Source organism: Oncorhynchus keta, chromosome 4, assembly GCF_023373465.1.
Source record: "Oncorhynchus keta strain PuntledgeMale-10-30-2019 chromosome 4, Oket_V2, whole genome shotgun sequence".
Classification (NCBI taxonomy): Eukaryota; Metazoa; Chordata; class Actinopteri; order Salmoniformes; family Salmonidae; genus Oncorhynchus; species Oncorhynchus keta.
Window position 1 is genome coordinate 9665252 of NC_068424.1, and position 16496 is coordinate 9681747.

Sequence of the window (16496 nt, forward strand, 5' to 3'; positions counted from 1 at the left end):
AGCTAACAGGATTTAAAAAGAGACACTGAATCTACAAGGAGGAGAAATGACGGACACCATTCTGTGAGCTAACAGGATTTAAAAAGAGACACTGAATCTACAAGGAGGAGAAATGACGGACACCATTCTGTGAGCTAACAGGATTTAAAAAGAGACACTCAATCTACAAGGAGGAGAAATGACGGACACCATTCTGTGAGCTAACAGGATTTAAAAAGAGACACTGAATCTACAAGGAGGAGAAATGACGGACACCATTCTGTGAGCTAACAGGATTTAAAAAGAGACACTGAATCTACAAGGAGGAGAAATGACGGACACCATTCTGTGAGCTAACAGGATTTAAAAAGAGACACTGAATCTACAAGGAGGAGAAATGACGGACACCATTCTGTGAGCTAACAGGATTTAAAAAGAGACACTCAATCTACAAGGAGGAGAAATGACGGACACCATTCTGTGAGCTAACAGGATTTAAAAAGAGACACTGAATCTACAAGGAGGAGAAATGACGGACACCATTCTGTGAGCTAACAGGATTTAAAAAGAGACACTGAATCTACAAGGAGGAGAAATGACGGACACCATTCTGTGAGCTAACAGGATTTAAAAAGAGACACTGAATCTACAAGGAGGAGAAATGACGGACACCATTCTGTGAGCTAACAGGATTTAAAAAGAGACACTGAATGTTCAAGCCCTGATCAGTGACTCTAATTAGCTATTTTTGTTATATGATAAATGCAGGACCGGACAACCTGCTTTACATGCTGCTCGAGGTTCAAGTCATGGTCACAGAAGACACCAATGTTTCTGGCAACAGGCTTTACATTGGGTTCTAGCGAGGTGGTTGACAAATAAAACAACCTCTGATTTCTAATCATTGAGCTGGAGACAAAAAGAAGATCATTTGGTTCCCGTGGTAACCCTCTTCGCAATGCTATTATCAGAGCATTTGGTTCCCATGGTAACCCTCTTCGCAATGATATTGTCAGAGCATTTGGTTCCCATGGTAACCCTCTTCACAACGATATTATCAGAGCATTTGGTTCCCATGGTAACCCTCTTCACAACGATATTATCAGAGCATTTGGTTCCCATGGTAACCCTCTTCACAACACTATTATCAGTGCATTTGGTTCCCATGGTAACCCTCTTCACAACACTATTATCAGTGCATTTGGTTCCCATGGTAACCCTCTTCACAACACTATTATCAGAGCATTTGGTTCCCATGGTAACCCTCTTCACAACACTATTATCAGAGCATTTGGTTCCCATGGTAACCCTCTTCACAACACTATTAGCAGAGCATTTGGTTCCCATGGTAACCCTCTTCACAACACTATTATCAGCGCATTTCTAATGCCCAATGAGTTATTGTTTTAAATGTATTTAAATAGGCAGGTCAGTTAAGAACAAATGATTATGCATAATGCACTAGAATAGTTTCTCATAAACATCTATAACTGCATTCACAAAGCATTATGAGCAGCAGATGCAATGTAGCAGACACGCACACACACACACACACACACACACACACACACACACACACACACACACACACACACACACACACACACACACACACACACACAGACCAGACACACACAGACACACACGCACACACACACACGCACACACACACACACACACACACACACACAGACAGACACAGACACACACACACAGACACACACACACACACACACACACACACACACACACACACACACACACATACACACAGACACACACACACACACACACACACACACACACACACAGACACACACACACACACATAGACCAGACAGACACACAAACAGACCAGACACACACACACACACAGACCAGACAGACACACACACAGACCAGACAGACACACACACACAGACCAGACAGACACACACACACACACAGGACAGACACACACACACACACAGACCAGACAGACACACACACAGACCAGACAGACACACACACACAGACCAGACAGACACACACACCACACCAGACAGACACACACACACACACAGACCAGACAGACACACACACACAGACCAGACAGACACACACACACAGACCAGACAGACACACACACACACACACAGACAGACACACACACACACACAGACCAGACAGACACACACAAGACCAGACAGACACACACACACAGACCAGACAGACACACACACACAGACCAGACAGACACACACACACACACACAGACCAGACAGACACACACACACAAACACACACACAGACCAGACAGACACACACACACACAGACCAGACAGACATCTCACCGGTCCTGTTTGGCACGTTTGTCGCCTGAGGCGAAGCGTACCTCTCCATCTCCTTTCGGTCTGCCATACACACTGAGAGACTGATTCTGGAAAAGGGGGGGGACAGAGGTTACACTCAAAACCCAAACTATCCCTCACAACGGCTTTCTTATCAAGATGAATTGCTTACAAGGTTTTCAATGGATTTCTGATACTGGGCTATGTCTCTTAGGGTTTCGTTGTCTCTCTTCACTTCATTGATGTACTGGGCCAGGTCCTACAGTACACAACACAAAACAACAAACATCAAGAGTCAACATTCCAGATGGGTGCATTTTGACAGACTGTACATTCCAGATGGGTGCATTTTGACAGACTGTACATTCCAGATGGGTGCATTTTGACAGACTGTACATTCCAGATGGGTGCATTTTGACAGACTGTACATTCCAGATGGGTGCATTTTGACAGACTGTACATTCCAGATGGTTACATTTTGACAGACTGTACATTCCCTTTGGGTGCATTTTGACAGACTGTAGATTCCAGATGGGTGCATTTTGACAAACTGTACATTCAAGATGGTTGAATTTTAACAGACAAGTGAGTGTTTTCTAATGCTCTTCCATACAGTAGCCTAGGTAATAGGTGTCACGTCCCTGACCTTAGAGAGCCTTTTTATGTCTCCATTTGGTTTGGTCAGGGTGTGACTAGGGTGGGCATTCTATGTTCTGTTTTCTATGTTTTTGTATTTCTATGTTTTGTTCGGGTATAGTTCTCAATCAGGGACAGCTGTCTATCATTGTCTCTGATTGGGAACCATACTTAGGTAGCCTTTTTCTGCTCCGCCCACAACCGTAAGGCTCTCCAGAGGGTAGTGAGGTTTGCTCCACCCACAACCACAAGGCTCTCCAGAGGGTAGTGAGGTCTTCTCCACCCACAACCACAAGGCTCTCCAGAGGGTGGTGAGGTCTGCTCCACCCACAACCACAAGGTTCTCCAGAGGGTAGTGAGGTCTGCTCCACCCACAACCGCAAGGCTCTCCAGAGGGTGGTGAGGTCTGCTCCACCCACAACCACAAGGCTCTCCAGAGGGTGGTGAGGTCTGCTCCACCCACAACCACAAGGCTCTCCAGAGGGTGGTGAGGTCTGCTCCACCCACAACCACAAGGCTCTCCAGAGGGTGGTGAGGTCTGCTCCACCCACAACCACAAGGCTCTCCAGAGGGTGGTGAGGTCTGCTCCGGCCACAACCGCAAGGCTCTCCAGAGGGTGGTGAGGTCTGCTCCGCCCACAACCACAAGGCTCTCCAGAGGGTAGTGAGGTCTGCTCTGTCCACAACCACAAGGCTCTCCAGAGGGTAGTGAGGTCTGCTCTGTCCACAACCACAAGGCTCTCCAGAGGGTAGTGAGGTCTGCTCTGGCCACAACCACAAGGCTCTCCAGAGGGTAGTGAGGTCTACTCCGCCCACAACCGTAAGGCTCTCCAGAGGGTAGTGAGGTCTGCACAACGCATCACCGGGGGCAAACTAACTGTCCTCCAGGACACCTACACCACCCGATGTCACAGGAAGGCTAAAAAGATTATCAAGGACAACAACCACCCGAGCCACTGCCTGTTCACCCCGCTATCATCCAGAAGGCGAGGTCAGTACAGGTGCATCAAAGCTGGGACCGAGAGACTGAAAAACAGCTTCTATCTCAAGGCCATCAGACTGTTAAACAGCCACCACTAACATTGAGTGGCTGCTGCCAACATACTGACTCAACTCCAGCCACTTTAATAATGAAAAATGCATGTAATAAATGTATCACTAACCCCTTTAAACAATGCCACTTCATATAATGTTTACATACCCTACATTACTCACATCATATGTATATACTGTACTCTATACCATCTACTGCATCTTGCCTATGCTGTTCGGTCATCGCTCATCCATATATTTATATGTACATATTCTGAATCATTCCTTTACACTTGTGTGTATAAGGTAGTTGTTGTGAAAGTGTTAGATTACTTGTTAGATATTACTGCATGGTCGGAACTAGAAGCACAAGCATTTCGCTACACTCGCATTAACATCTGCTAACCATTTGTATGTGACCAATACAATTTGATTTGATTTACATACATAACTAACTATATACAGTAATACATATATCACTACAGTAATACACACATTACTGACTATATACAGTAATACATACATAACTAACTATATACAGAAATACATATATAACTACAGTAATACAAACATGACTAACTATATACAGCAATACATACATATCTATATACAGTAAAATATATATAACTAACTAAATACAGTAATATACATAACTATATACAGTGAAACATACATAACTAACTATATACAGTAATACATATATAAATAACTATATACAGTAATACATACATAACTATATACAGTAATACATACATAACTACCGTCATACATACATAACTAACTATATACAGTAATACATATATAACTATTATATACAGTAATACATATAGAACTAACTAAATACAGTAATACATACATAACTAACTATACACAGTAATACATATAGAACTAACTATATACAGTAATATATATATATATATATATATATATATATATATATATATATATATATATATATATATATATACTAACTATATACAGTAATACATATATAACTGACTATATACAGTAATACATATATAACTAACTATATACAGTAATACATATATAACTGACTATATACAGTAATACATACATAACTGACTATATACAGTAATACATATATAACTATATACAGTAATACATACACAACTACAGTAATACATATATAACTATATACAGTAACACATACATAACTATATACAGTAATACATACATAACTATATACAGTAATACATACTTAACTATATACAGTAATACATACATAACTACAATAATACATATATAACTATTATATACAGTAATACATATATAACTAACTAAATACAGTAATACATATATAACTAACTATATACAGTAATACATATATAACTATATACAGTAATACATACATAACTATATACAGTAATACATATATAACTATATACAGTAATACATACACAACTACAGTAATACATACACAACTACAGACATATATAACTACTATATACAGTAATACATATATAACTAACTAAATACAGTAATGCATATATAACTAACTATATACAGTAATACATAATTAACTAACTATATACAGTAATACATAACTAACTATATACAGTAATACATACTTAACTAACTATATACAGTAATACATAACTAATTATATACAGTAATACATACTTAACTATATACAGTAATACATACATAACTACAATAATACATATATAACCAACTATATACAGTAAGAAATACATACATAACTATATACAGTAATACATATATAACTGACTATATAAAGTAATACATACATAACTGACTATATACAGTAATACATATATAACTAACTATATACAGCAATACATACATAACTATATACAGTAATACATACATAACTATATACAGTAATACATACATAATTACAGTAATACATATATAACTAACTATATAGAGTAATACATACATAATTACAGTAATACATATATAACTACTATATACAGTAATACATACATAACTATATACAGTAATACATATATAACTACAGTAATACATATATAACTAACTATATAGAGTAATAGATACATAACTACGGTAATACATATATAACTACAGTAATACATATATAACTAACTATATAGATAGAGTAATACATACATAACTACAGTAATACATACGCAACTACAGTAATACATACACAACTACAGTAATACATATATAACTACAGTAATACATATATAACTATTATATACAGTAATACATATATAACTACTATATACAGTAATACATATAGTACTAATATATACAGTAATACATACATAACTGCAGTAATACATATATAACTATTATATACAGTAATACATATATAACTACTATATACAGCAATACATATATTACTACTATATACAGTAATACATACATAACTACAGTAATACATTCATAACTACAGTTATACATATATAACTACTATATACAGTAATACATATATAACTACTATATACAGTAATATATGTATAACTACAGTAATACGTACATAACTAACTATATAGAGTAACTAGAGACTGTCTGGCTTGAGTCACTAATACATAACCTGAAGACTGAGATAGTAGATGTAAGCTACTCACTAATGTAGCTGGTGTGCTTGCCTGTGTGTCTGTGTGTCTGATACCTGCAGAACCTGTGTGCCAATCTCCTCACATGTGTGTGAGTGTGTGTGTGTGTGTGTGTGCATGCGTGCGTGCGTGCTTGTGTGTGTGCATGCGTGCGTGTGTGTGTGTGTGTGTGCATGCGTGCGTGTGTGTGCGTGCGCGTGTGCGTGTGTGTGTGCATGCGTGCGTGCGTGTGTGTGCATGCGTGTGTGTGTGCGTGCGTGCTGCGCGTGTGTGTGTGCATGCGTGCGTTTGTGTGCGTGTGTGCGTGCATGCGTGCGTGCGTGCGTGCGTGTGTGTGTGTGTGTGTGTGCGTGTGTGTGTGTGCGTGCGTGTGTGTGTGTGTCTAAGTGTGTGTGGTTCAGGTGAGCAGAGTAACAACTCATACCTTTATGGCATCCAGGGCCATCCGCAAATTGCTCTTGTCACCCGCGTCGTGAGTGTGTTTCACTAATTCCTGTTGTTGGATCAAAACACAAGAACAATAAGTGAGTGACAAGTCTTCATACAGTATTTATTCTGTTTTCACCAGCTAGATAATTAGCCATACAGAGCCCTGACAGGAGTCCTGAGAGAAGCCCAGACAGGAGTCCTGAGAGAAGCCCTGACAGGAGTCCTGAGAGAAGCCCTGACAGGAGTCCTGAGAGAAGCCCAGACAGGAGTCCTGAGAGAAGCCCTGACAGGAGTCCTGAGAGAAGCCCAGACAGGAGTCCTGAGAGAAGCCCTGACAGGAGTCCTGAGAGAAGCCCTGACAGGAGTCCTGAGAGAAGCCCTGACAGGAGTCCTGAGAGAAGCCCTGACAGGAGTCCTGAGAGAAGCCCTGACAGGAGTCCTGAGAGAAGCCCTGACAGGAGTCCTGAGAGAAGCCCTGACAGGAGTCCTGAGAGAAGCCCTGACAGGAGTCCTGAGAGAAGCCCAGACAGGAGTCCTGAGAGAAGCCCAGACAGGAGTCCTGAGAGAAGCCCTGACAGGAGTCCTGAGAGAAGCCCAGACAGGAGTCCTGAGAGCCCTGACAGGAGTCCCTCCTGACAGGAGTCCTGAGAGAAGCCCTGACAGGAGTCCTGAGAGAAGCCCAGACAGGAGTCCTGAGAGAAGCCCTGACAGGAGTCCTGAGAGAAGCCCAGACAGGAGTCCTGAGAGAAGCCCTGACAGGAGTCCTGAGAGAAGCCCTGACAGGAGTCCTGAGAGAAGCCCAGACAGGAGTCCTGAGAGAAGCCCAGACAGGAGTCCTGAGAGAAGCCCTGACAGGAGTCCTGAGAGAAGCCCAGACAGGAGTCCTGAGAGAAGCCCAGACAGGAGTCCTGACAGGAGTCCTGAGAGAAGCCCTGACAGGAGTCCTGAGAGAAGCCCAAACAGGAGTGACAGGAGTCCTGAGAGAAGCCCTGACAGGAGTCCTGAGAGAAGCCAGGAGTCCTGACAGGAGTCCTGAGAGAAGCCCTGACAGGAGTCCTCCTGAGAGAAGCCCTGACAGGAGTCCTGAGAGAAGCCCTGACAGGAGTCCTGAGTCTGAGAGAAGCCCAGACAGGAGTCCTGAGAGAAGCCCAGACAGGAGTCCTGAGAGAAGCCCAGAAAGGAGTGACAGGAGTCCTGAGAGAAGCCCAGACAGGAGTCCTGACAGGAGTCCTGAGAGAAGCCCTGACAGGAGTCCTGAGAGAAGCCCAGACAGGAGTCCTGAGAGAAGCCCAGACAGGAGTCCTGAGAGAAGCCCTGACAGACAGAGTCCTGAGAGAAGCCCTGACAGGAGTCCTGAGAGAAGCCCTGACAGGAGTCCTGAGAGAAGCCAGGAGTCATGAGAGAAGCTGACAGGAGTCCTGAGAGAAGCCCTGACAGGAGTCCTGAGAGAAGCCCAGGAGTCCTGACAGACAGGAGTCCTGAGAGAAGCCCAGACAGGAGTCCCCTGACAGAGTCCTGAAGCCCAGGAGTCCTGACAGGAGTCCTGAGAGAAGCCCAGACAGGAGTCCTGAGAGAAGCCCTGACAGGAGTCCTGACAGGAGTCATGAGAGAAGCCCTGACAGGAGTCCTTGAGAGAAGCCCAGACAGGAGTCCTGAGAGAAGCCCAGACAGGAGTCCTGACAGGAGTCCTGAGAGAAGCCCAGACAGGAGTACTGAGAGAAGCTCTGAGAGAAGCCCAGACAGAAACCCAGACAGGAGTCCTGAGAGAAGCCCAGACAGGAGTCCTGAGAGAAGCCCAGACAGGAGTCCTGAGAGAAGCCCTGACAGGAGTCCTGAGAGAAGCCCAGACAGGAGTCCTGAGAGAAGCCCTGACAGGAGTCCTGAGAGAAGCCCAGACAGGAGTCCTGAGAGAAGCCCAGACAGGAGTCCTGAGAGAAGCCCTGACAGGAGTCCTGAGAGAAGCCCTGACAGGAGTCCTGAGAGAAGCCCAGACAGGAGTGACAGGAGTCCTGAGAGAAGCCCCTGACAGGGAGTCCTGAGAGAAGCCCTGACAGGAGTCCTGAGAGAAGCCCTGACAGGAGTCCTGAGAGAAGACAGCCCCCAGACAGGAGTCCTGAGAGCCCTGACAGGAGCCCTGACAGGAGTCCTGAGAGAAGCCCAGACAGGAGTCCTGAGAGAAGCCCAGACAGGAGTCCTGAGAGAAGCCCAGACAGGAGTCCTGAGAGAAGCCCAGACAGGAGTCCTGAGAGAAGCCCAGAGAGGAGTCCTGAGAGAAGCCCAGACAGGAGTCCTGAGAGAAGCCCAGACAGGAGTCCTGAGAGAAGCCCAGACAGGAGTCCTGAGAGAAGCCCAGACAGGAGTCCTGAGAGAAGCCCAGACAGGAGTCCTGAGAGAAGCCCTGACAGGAGTCCTGAGAGAAGCCCTGACAGGAGTCCTGAGAGAAGCCCAGACAGGAGTCATGAGAGAAGCCCTGACAGGAGTCCTTGAGAGAAGCCCAGGCAGGAGTCCTGAGAGAAGCCCAGACAGGAGTCATGAGAGAAGCCCTGACAGGAGTCCTTGAGAGCAGCCCAGACAGGAGTCCTTGAGAGAAGCCCAGACAGGAGTCCTGAGAGAAGCTCTGAGAGAAGCCCAGACAGGAGTCCTGAGAGAAGCCCAGACAGGAGTCTTGAGAGAAGCTCTGACAGGAGTCCTGAGAGAAGCTCTGAGAGAAGCTCTGACAGGAGTCCTGAGAGAAGCTCTGACAGGAGTCCTGAGAGAAGCTCTGAGAGAAGCTCTGACAGAAGTCCTGAGAGAAGACCAGACAGGAGTCCTGAGAGAAGCTCTGAGAGAAGCCCAGACAGGAGTCCTGAGAGACGCTCTGACAGGAGTCCTGAGAGAAGCTCTGAGAGAAGCTCTGACAGGAGTCCTGAGAGAAGCTCTGACAGGAGTGAGCAAAACAGAGATGACAGGTAGGCATTAGGCATTCTCTCTTCTCTCTCTACCTGACAGTTCAGCTACAGATCAACATCATAGACACACAGTGTTAACCAAGGTTCTACCATGCTATAAATGTGCTGCGTTTATCAGGTGATGTTGTGTTGTTTGACATTTATGAGATGTTTCTTCTCATTTAATACCTCAGAAATAGAGAAATAAACAAGGACAACCAAAGAAGGTGATCACTAATGGGCACCCGGCTCCACAAGGGGGCAAAAGGGGGCTTAGTAGCCCCCTCAGTTGAAATTTGTGCTCCCTCAGTTTTCGTTTAATATCCTTATATAAAACAAATAGCTCAAAATGTTTTTAAAAATTATCGAGTGGCAGGTTGCCGCAAAATCTGAATCTCCGCTGCACTGTGTCAGCACAATGGACAGAGCAGGTAGCGGAATGTGTAGGGGGGTTATGGTAAGCCACTGGTTAGGTATGACCCTTTCGGGCCTCCATAAAAAGCTGGAAAAACACTTATCTGTAGTCGGCTAAGTGAATACTGTAATGTTCAGTTTCGTTTATATACAGTGCCTTGTGAAAGTATTCGGCCTCCTTGAACTTTGCAACCTTTTGCCACATTTCAGGTTTCAAACATGAAGATATAAAACTGTATTTTTTTGTGAAGAATCAACAACAAGTGGGACACCATCATGAAGTGGAACGACATTTATTGGATGTTTCAAACTTTTTTAACAAATCAAAAACTGAAAAATTGGGTGTGCAAAATTATTCAGCCCCCTTAAGTTAATAGTTTGTAGCGCCACCTTTTGCTGCGATTACAGCTGAAAGTCGCTTGGGGTATGTCTCTATCAGTTTTGCACATCGAGAGACTGAAATGTTTTCCCATTCCTTCTTGCAAAACAGCTCAAGCTCAGTGAGGTTGGATGGAGAGCATTTGTGAACAGCAGTTTTCAGTTCTTTCCACAGATTCTCTATTGGATTGAGGTCTGGACTTTGACATGGCCATTCTAACACCTGGATATGTTTATTTTTGAACCATTCCATTGTAGATTTGTGCTTTATGTTTTGGATCATTGTCATGTTGGAAGACAAATCTCCGTCCCAGTCTCAGGTCTTTTGCAGACTCCATCAGGTTTTCTTCCAGAATGGTCCTGTATTTGGCTCCATCCATCTTCCCATCAATTTTAACCATCTTCCCTGTCCCTGCTGAAGAAAAGCAGGCCCAAACCATGATGCTGCCACCACCATGTTTGACAGTGGGGATGGTGTGTTCAGGGTGATGAGCTGTGTTGCTTTTACGATAAACATAACGTTTTGCATTGTTGCCAAAAAGTTCAATTTTGGTTTCATCTGACCAGAGCACCTTCTTCCACATGTTTGGTGTGTCTCCCAGGTGGCTTGTGGTAAACTTTAAACAACACTTTTTATGGATATCTTCAAGAAATGGCTTTCTTCTTGCCACTCTTCCATAAAGGCCGGATGTTTAAAGCTTGGGAAATCTTTTTGTGTCCAAATCCGGCTTTAAACTTCTTCACAACAGTATCTCGGACCTGCCTGGTGTGTTCCTTGTTCTTCATGATGCTCTCTGCGCTTTTAACGGACCTCTGAGACTATCGCAGTGCAGGTGCATTTATACGGAGACTTGATTACACACAGGTGGATTGTATTTATCATCATTAGTCATTTAGGTCAACATTGGATCATTCAGAGATCCTCACTGAACTTCTGGAGAGAGTTTGCTGCACTGAATGTAAAGGGGCTGAATCATTTTGCACGCCCAATTTTTCAGTTTTTGATTTGTTAAAAAAGTTTGAAATATCCAATAAATGTCGTTCCACTTCATGATTGTGTCCCACTTGTTGTTGATTCTTCACAAAAAATACAGTTTTCTTTCTTTATGTTTGAAGCCTGAAATGTGGCAAAAGGTCGCAAAGTTCAAGGGTGCCGAATACTTTCGCAAGGCACTGTATGTTACCCCCCTTGCCATTGATTTTCATTGCTGCGCAGATGATACACAACTTTACATTTCTGTGTCACCAGAGGATTTCAGCTCTACGGATGCATTAATATACTGTATTACCTAGGTGTCTGGCTAGACTGCAAACTCTCCTTCCAGACTCATATCAAACATCTCCAATACAAAATCAAATCTAGAGTCGGCTTTCTATTTCGCAACAAAGCCTCCTTCACTCACGCCGCCAAACTTACCCTAGTAAAACTGACTATCCTACCGATCCTCGACTTTGTCGATGTCATCTACAAAATAGCCTCCAACACTCTACTCAGCAAACTGGATGCAGTTTATCACAGTGCCATCCGTTTTGTTGCTAAATCACCTCACACCACCCACCACTGCGACCTGTATGCTCTAGTCGGCTGGCCCTCGCTACATGCAAATGAGAACTTGTTCTCAACTAGCCTACCTGGTTAAATAAAGGTGAAATAAAAAAATAAAAAATAAAAAAGTGATTTAAATACATGAATGGCTCACAACTTCCTTCAGCTAAATCAAGACAAGACAGAGGTACTTATTGTTGGAGCCAAAGCACAGAGACATAATCTAGCCGCAAGGGCAATAAACAGACAATAAATATATAAAATACCAGGTGAAAACATGGCAGCTAATCTGTCACTGCCATGATGGGTATCAGAAATTGGTTTCGCCAAAGTACCCAAACAAAACCAAAAGGAGAAGGAGAGCGATGAGCAGCAGAAGCAGCATTAAACCACAGAAGCCGCCGCCAAGCCCAGTAGTGATGATGCTGCCAAACTCCAGCTAGCTCTGTGTGCAGAGGCTATCCACCCTTCTACCACCGCCTCCAGTATAATGGCTCAACAGCCCGAAACCACCTCCAACTGTTCCTGATGATCTTGAAACAGAGGAGCCAGCCCAGGTTAGCTTAGATTCCTACCCTAGCCGCAGGTTCTGTCCGAAAACATTTATTTAATTGCAACTGGTTAATTATATTTTTTTTTAATTACATTTATGTTTTTAAACTGCATCTTCTGGCAACTGGGGCTTCCTTGGAGATGCTAAGCCCACACCGGATACAGACCAGAAACAGCTGCACTGCCCTGGATCCAGAGGTTCCAGCGTCTTACGATTTGGGATTGGATCCGGATGTACCTGCGTTCGTCATCCTCTGTTCTGTCTCTCAAGCTGGTGGCTTCTACTTTGGGTTCAGATCCTAAGAGCACCCATCCTCATCAGACCATGAGGCTGTCTTAGACTCCGGCCCAATCGTCCTCCACAATGGATACTACAGCTTGCTAGGGTGCTATCCTGGAGCAAGAGTACAGGACATTACAAGGCTGCTTCCGAACATTCTACCACAGATGGCGGGGAACTGACGCTGTCGTAGTCCATGTGGGGTCAAACGGCATCAGGAAGACCAGCTCGGAAGCTCTGAAAATATATTAAACTAGGTAAGTCAGATAAGACAAATTCTTATTTACAATGATGGCTTACCGGGGAACAGTGGGTTAATTGCCTTGTTGAAAGGAAGAACGACAGATTTTTACCTTGTCAGCTTGGGGATGTGATCCAGCAACCTTTTGGTTACTGGCCAGACGCTCTACCAACTAAGCTACCTGCCGCCCCAAGAACTGATTCTAGCAATGTAAGATTCCAAAAAGTGGCCAATGATTTCAGTTCCAGAACCATCATTGGGACCCGGGTGTGAAAGATCTTGCAGGCTACTGGCATTACACATCTGTCTACAAGACTACTGTAGCTCTGTTGGAATCACTTTTATAGATAACTTCGATACCTTCTGGAAACAGAATATTTTTTTTTACAGGAATGACTCCACCCAAATCATCTTGGCTTTTCAAGGCTGCATTGAGACAATGACTTATCATTGAGCCCCAAGAACAGCTCAGTTAATCCCTTCCATTGTGTTGCTGAGTTGTCAAAATGCTACAGCGAATGTATATTATTCCAGGGGCAGATACAATGAAAGTAACTTAATGTATGTCCCTTGACTACCCTGAATACCTGTGTTGATCCTACAGCTATTGTATGCAGTAATTATGTGCCTATGTACCAGAGTTAAACTGTTATACTGAGGCAGTGTGCACTAGGAGGAAGTCCACTGTGTGCAGCTCACCGTGCACTATCAGCTCCAATATAAATAACATTAGCATGTTTACTTCCGATAAGCATCTCAGTAAAGTAATAAAACACAATCAAGATTCCCATAAAAGTGCTAAAAATAGCCCACATTAACATATGTAGCCAACGAAACAAGGGTCATGAAATCAATAACTTGCTAGTAACAGATGACAATGATATTCTGACTACAGTGGTAGCAATACATCGTTATAAAATCTAAAGTAAAGACAGAAATGCCAATGGGAGCGGTCTATATTCAGAACCACATTCATTTAAAGCTTAGAGGGGATCTCATGTTAAATACTGTTGAAGTAATATTGCTACAGGTTCATCTGCCTCACCTAAAGCCCATTCTTGTGGGAAGCTGGGTTACTAACTCAACACTTAACAAAGAGCTGTAGTTAGTTTCAGAATGGGTGGCAAGAAATAAGTTAGTTCAAAATATGTCAAATCATTCCATAATAAAGGGCTGTTCTGCCTTCATAACAACACTATCAACAAGGTAGGTCCTACAGCTCTTAGTTTTGTCATTCCTGCGCTATAGTTTAGTCGTGTGGTCAGGTGCCACAAAGAGAGAGTCCTGAAAATGGTCTAGGGCACTGCATTGCAGTGCTAGCTGTGCCACCAGAGACTCTGGGTTCGCGCCCAGGCTCTGTCACAGCCGGCCGTGACCAGGAGGTCCGTGGGGCAACGCACAATTGGCCTAGTGTCGTCCGGGTTAGGGAGGGCTTGGCCGGTAGGGATATCCTTGTCTCATCGCGCACCAGCGACTCCTGTGGCGGGCCTACCACACACATCTATACTACCCCACACACATTTATTCTACCACACACATCTATGCTACCACACACCTGGAAATTACATTCCAACCAACACCATAATCTTGAATAGGACATAAAAAGGTGGGATTCCATGAAGGTGTGTGTGTGTGTGTGTGTGTGTGTGTGTGTGTGTGTGTGTGTGTGTGTGTGTGTGTGTGTGTGTGTGTGTGTGTGTGTGTGTGTGTGTGTGTGTGTGTGTGTGTGTGTGTGTGTGTGTGTGTGTTTAATTGCTTTCCTGTCGCTGGCTTGGCGTAAACAAGACATCTAGGCCGTCTGTCTGTCCTTGTGGTGGAGGATAAGGAAGGTTACCATGCATGTCCTTCACACACACACACAGCCAGGCCCAATTAAATGACTTACTTCCCCTCTCCTTCAGTCCCCTCCCGCTGGGTCGTATGCGTCAGCCTAGCACTCCTCAAATCCCAGGTGTCACTCAAGCTGAATCTGGCCATTACTATCACAAGCAACGTGACAGGACCCTATTTTTCATCCTCTGCTCCTAACACCCACCCACACAGGGACTGTACATAGTACAGGCTTACTGATGGATTCCAGTTCTAGTGAGTTTAGGGAACAGAAAGACATTAATGGAGAGGAACGAGAGTAAAGAGTGGAAGAGAGACGGAGAGAGAGAGAAAGACAAAGGGAAAGAGGGAGAGCATTCTGACACTACTGGCATATTGATGGATTCTGGTTAGAGTGAGTTGGGGACTGAGCCAGAGACTTTCTTCCCTGATCTCCCCCCTCCATCTCCCTCCATCCCAACCTTACCTCCTTCCTGCCCCAGGAGCATGCTCTCTCCAGTGGAGCGGATCAGGGGCCTGTCACATGCCCGGTCCCCAGGGAAGTGAGAGGAGTGAAGCGGGACGACGATGAGGGAAGTGAGGAGAGGACCTGACCACCAGTCACGCATGTCAACCCCCTAGATGGGTACACACAAACCCACACCTTTTTAACTAGCCCCTGACTGCTAACCTGTCCGCTCACGCAGTAGTGATGTCTGCGAGAGCTGCAGGAGTCAGGGCAGGAGGGCTGATTGACTGACTATAGTGGTGACGTCTAGGAGAGCTGCAGGAGTCGTATCACATTATTCAAACACACTACTCTCTTAGAAAAATGGCTTCAAAAGGGTTCTTCGGTTTTCCCTAATAGGAGAACCCTTTGAATATCCCTTCTGGGTTCCATGTAGAACCATTTCCACAGAGGGAACTAAAAATGTTTTTTCTCAAAAGGGTTATCCAATGGGGACAACCGAATAACCCTCTTAGGTTCCAGGTAGAACCTTTCTGGGTTCTTTTCTCAAAAGGGTTCCAATGGGGACAACCGAATAACCCTTTTAGGTTCCAGGTAGAACCTTTCTGGGTTCTTTCCTCAAAAGGGTTCCAATGGGGACAACCGAAAAACCCTTTTAGGTTCTAGAGAGCACCTTTCTTCCTAAGAGCATATTGTGAGTGTCATTATAGCTAGTGTGATAATGTGTTCCTCCTGCCTGTGTGTGTGACAGTGAGAAAGCTGTGGAGGAGGAAGAGGATCTGTATGACTGTGTCTACGATGGGGAAGATGGTGGTGAGATCTGGTGATGAAGGCTGAGGCTGTTCCTCTTCCTCTGGTTAGTTCTCTCTCTCTCTCTCTCTCTCTCTCTCTCTCTCTCTCTCACTCTG

At 44.3% G+C, this 16496-nt stretch overlaps 1 protein-coding gene across 3 annotated transcripts in view; it reads right to left on the reverse strand.

The window, feature by feature from the left end:
- The window catches only part of LOC118372903 (guanine nucleotide exchange factor VAV3-like), a 257830-nt gene that overhangs the window by 110785 nt on the left and 130549 nt on the right, over positions 1-16496 (reverse strand). For all 3 annotated transcript variants that reach the window (XM_052499406.1, XM_052499404.1, XM_052499407.1), the window contains exons 11-13: positions 6968-7036; positions 2482-2568; positions 2313-2398 (exon numbers count right to left, since the gene is read on the reverse strand). In XM_052499406.1, the coding sequence (XP_052355366.1) occupies positions 2313-2398; positions 2482-2568; positions 6968-7036 (242 nt within the window). The remainder of the gene's footprint in view (positions 1-2312; positions 2399-2481; positions 2569-6967; positions 7037-16496) is intronic.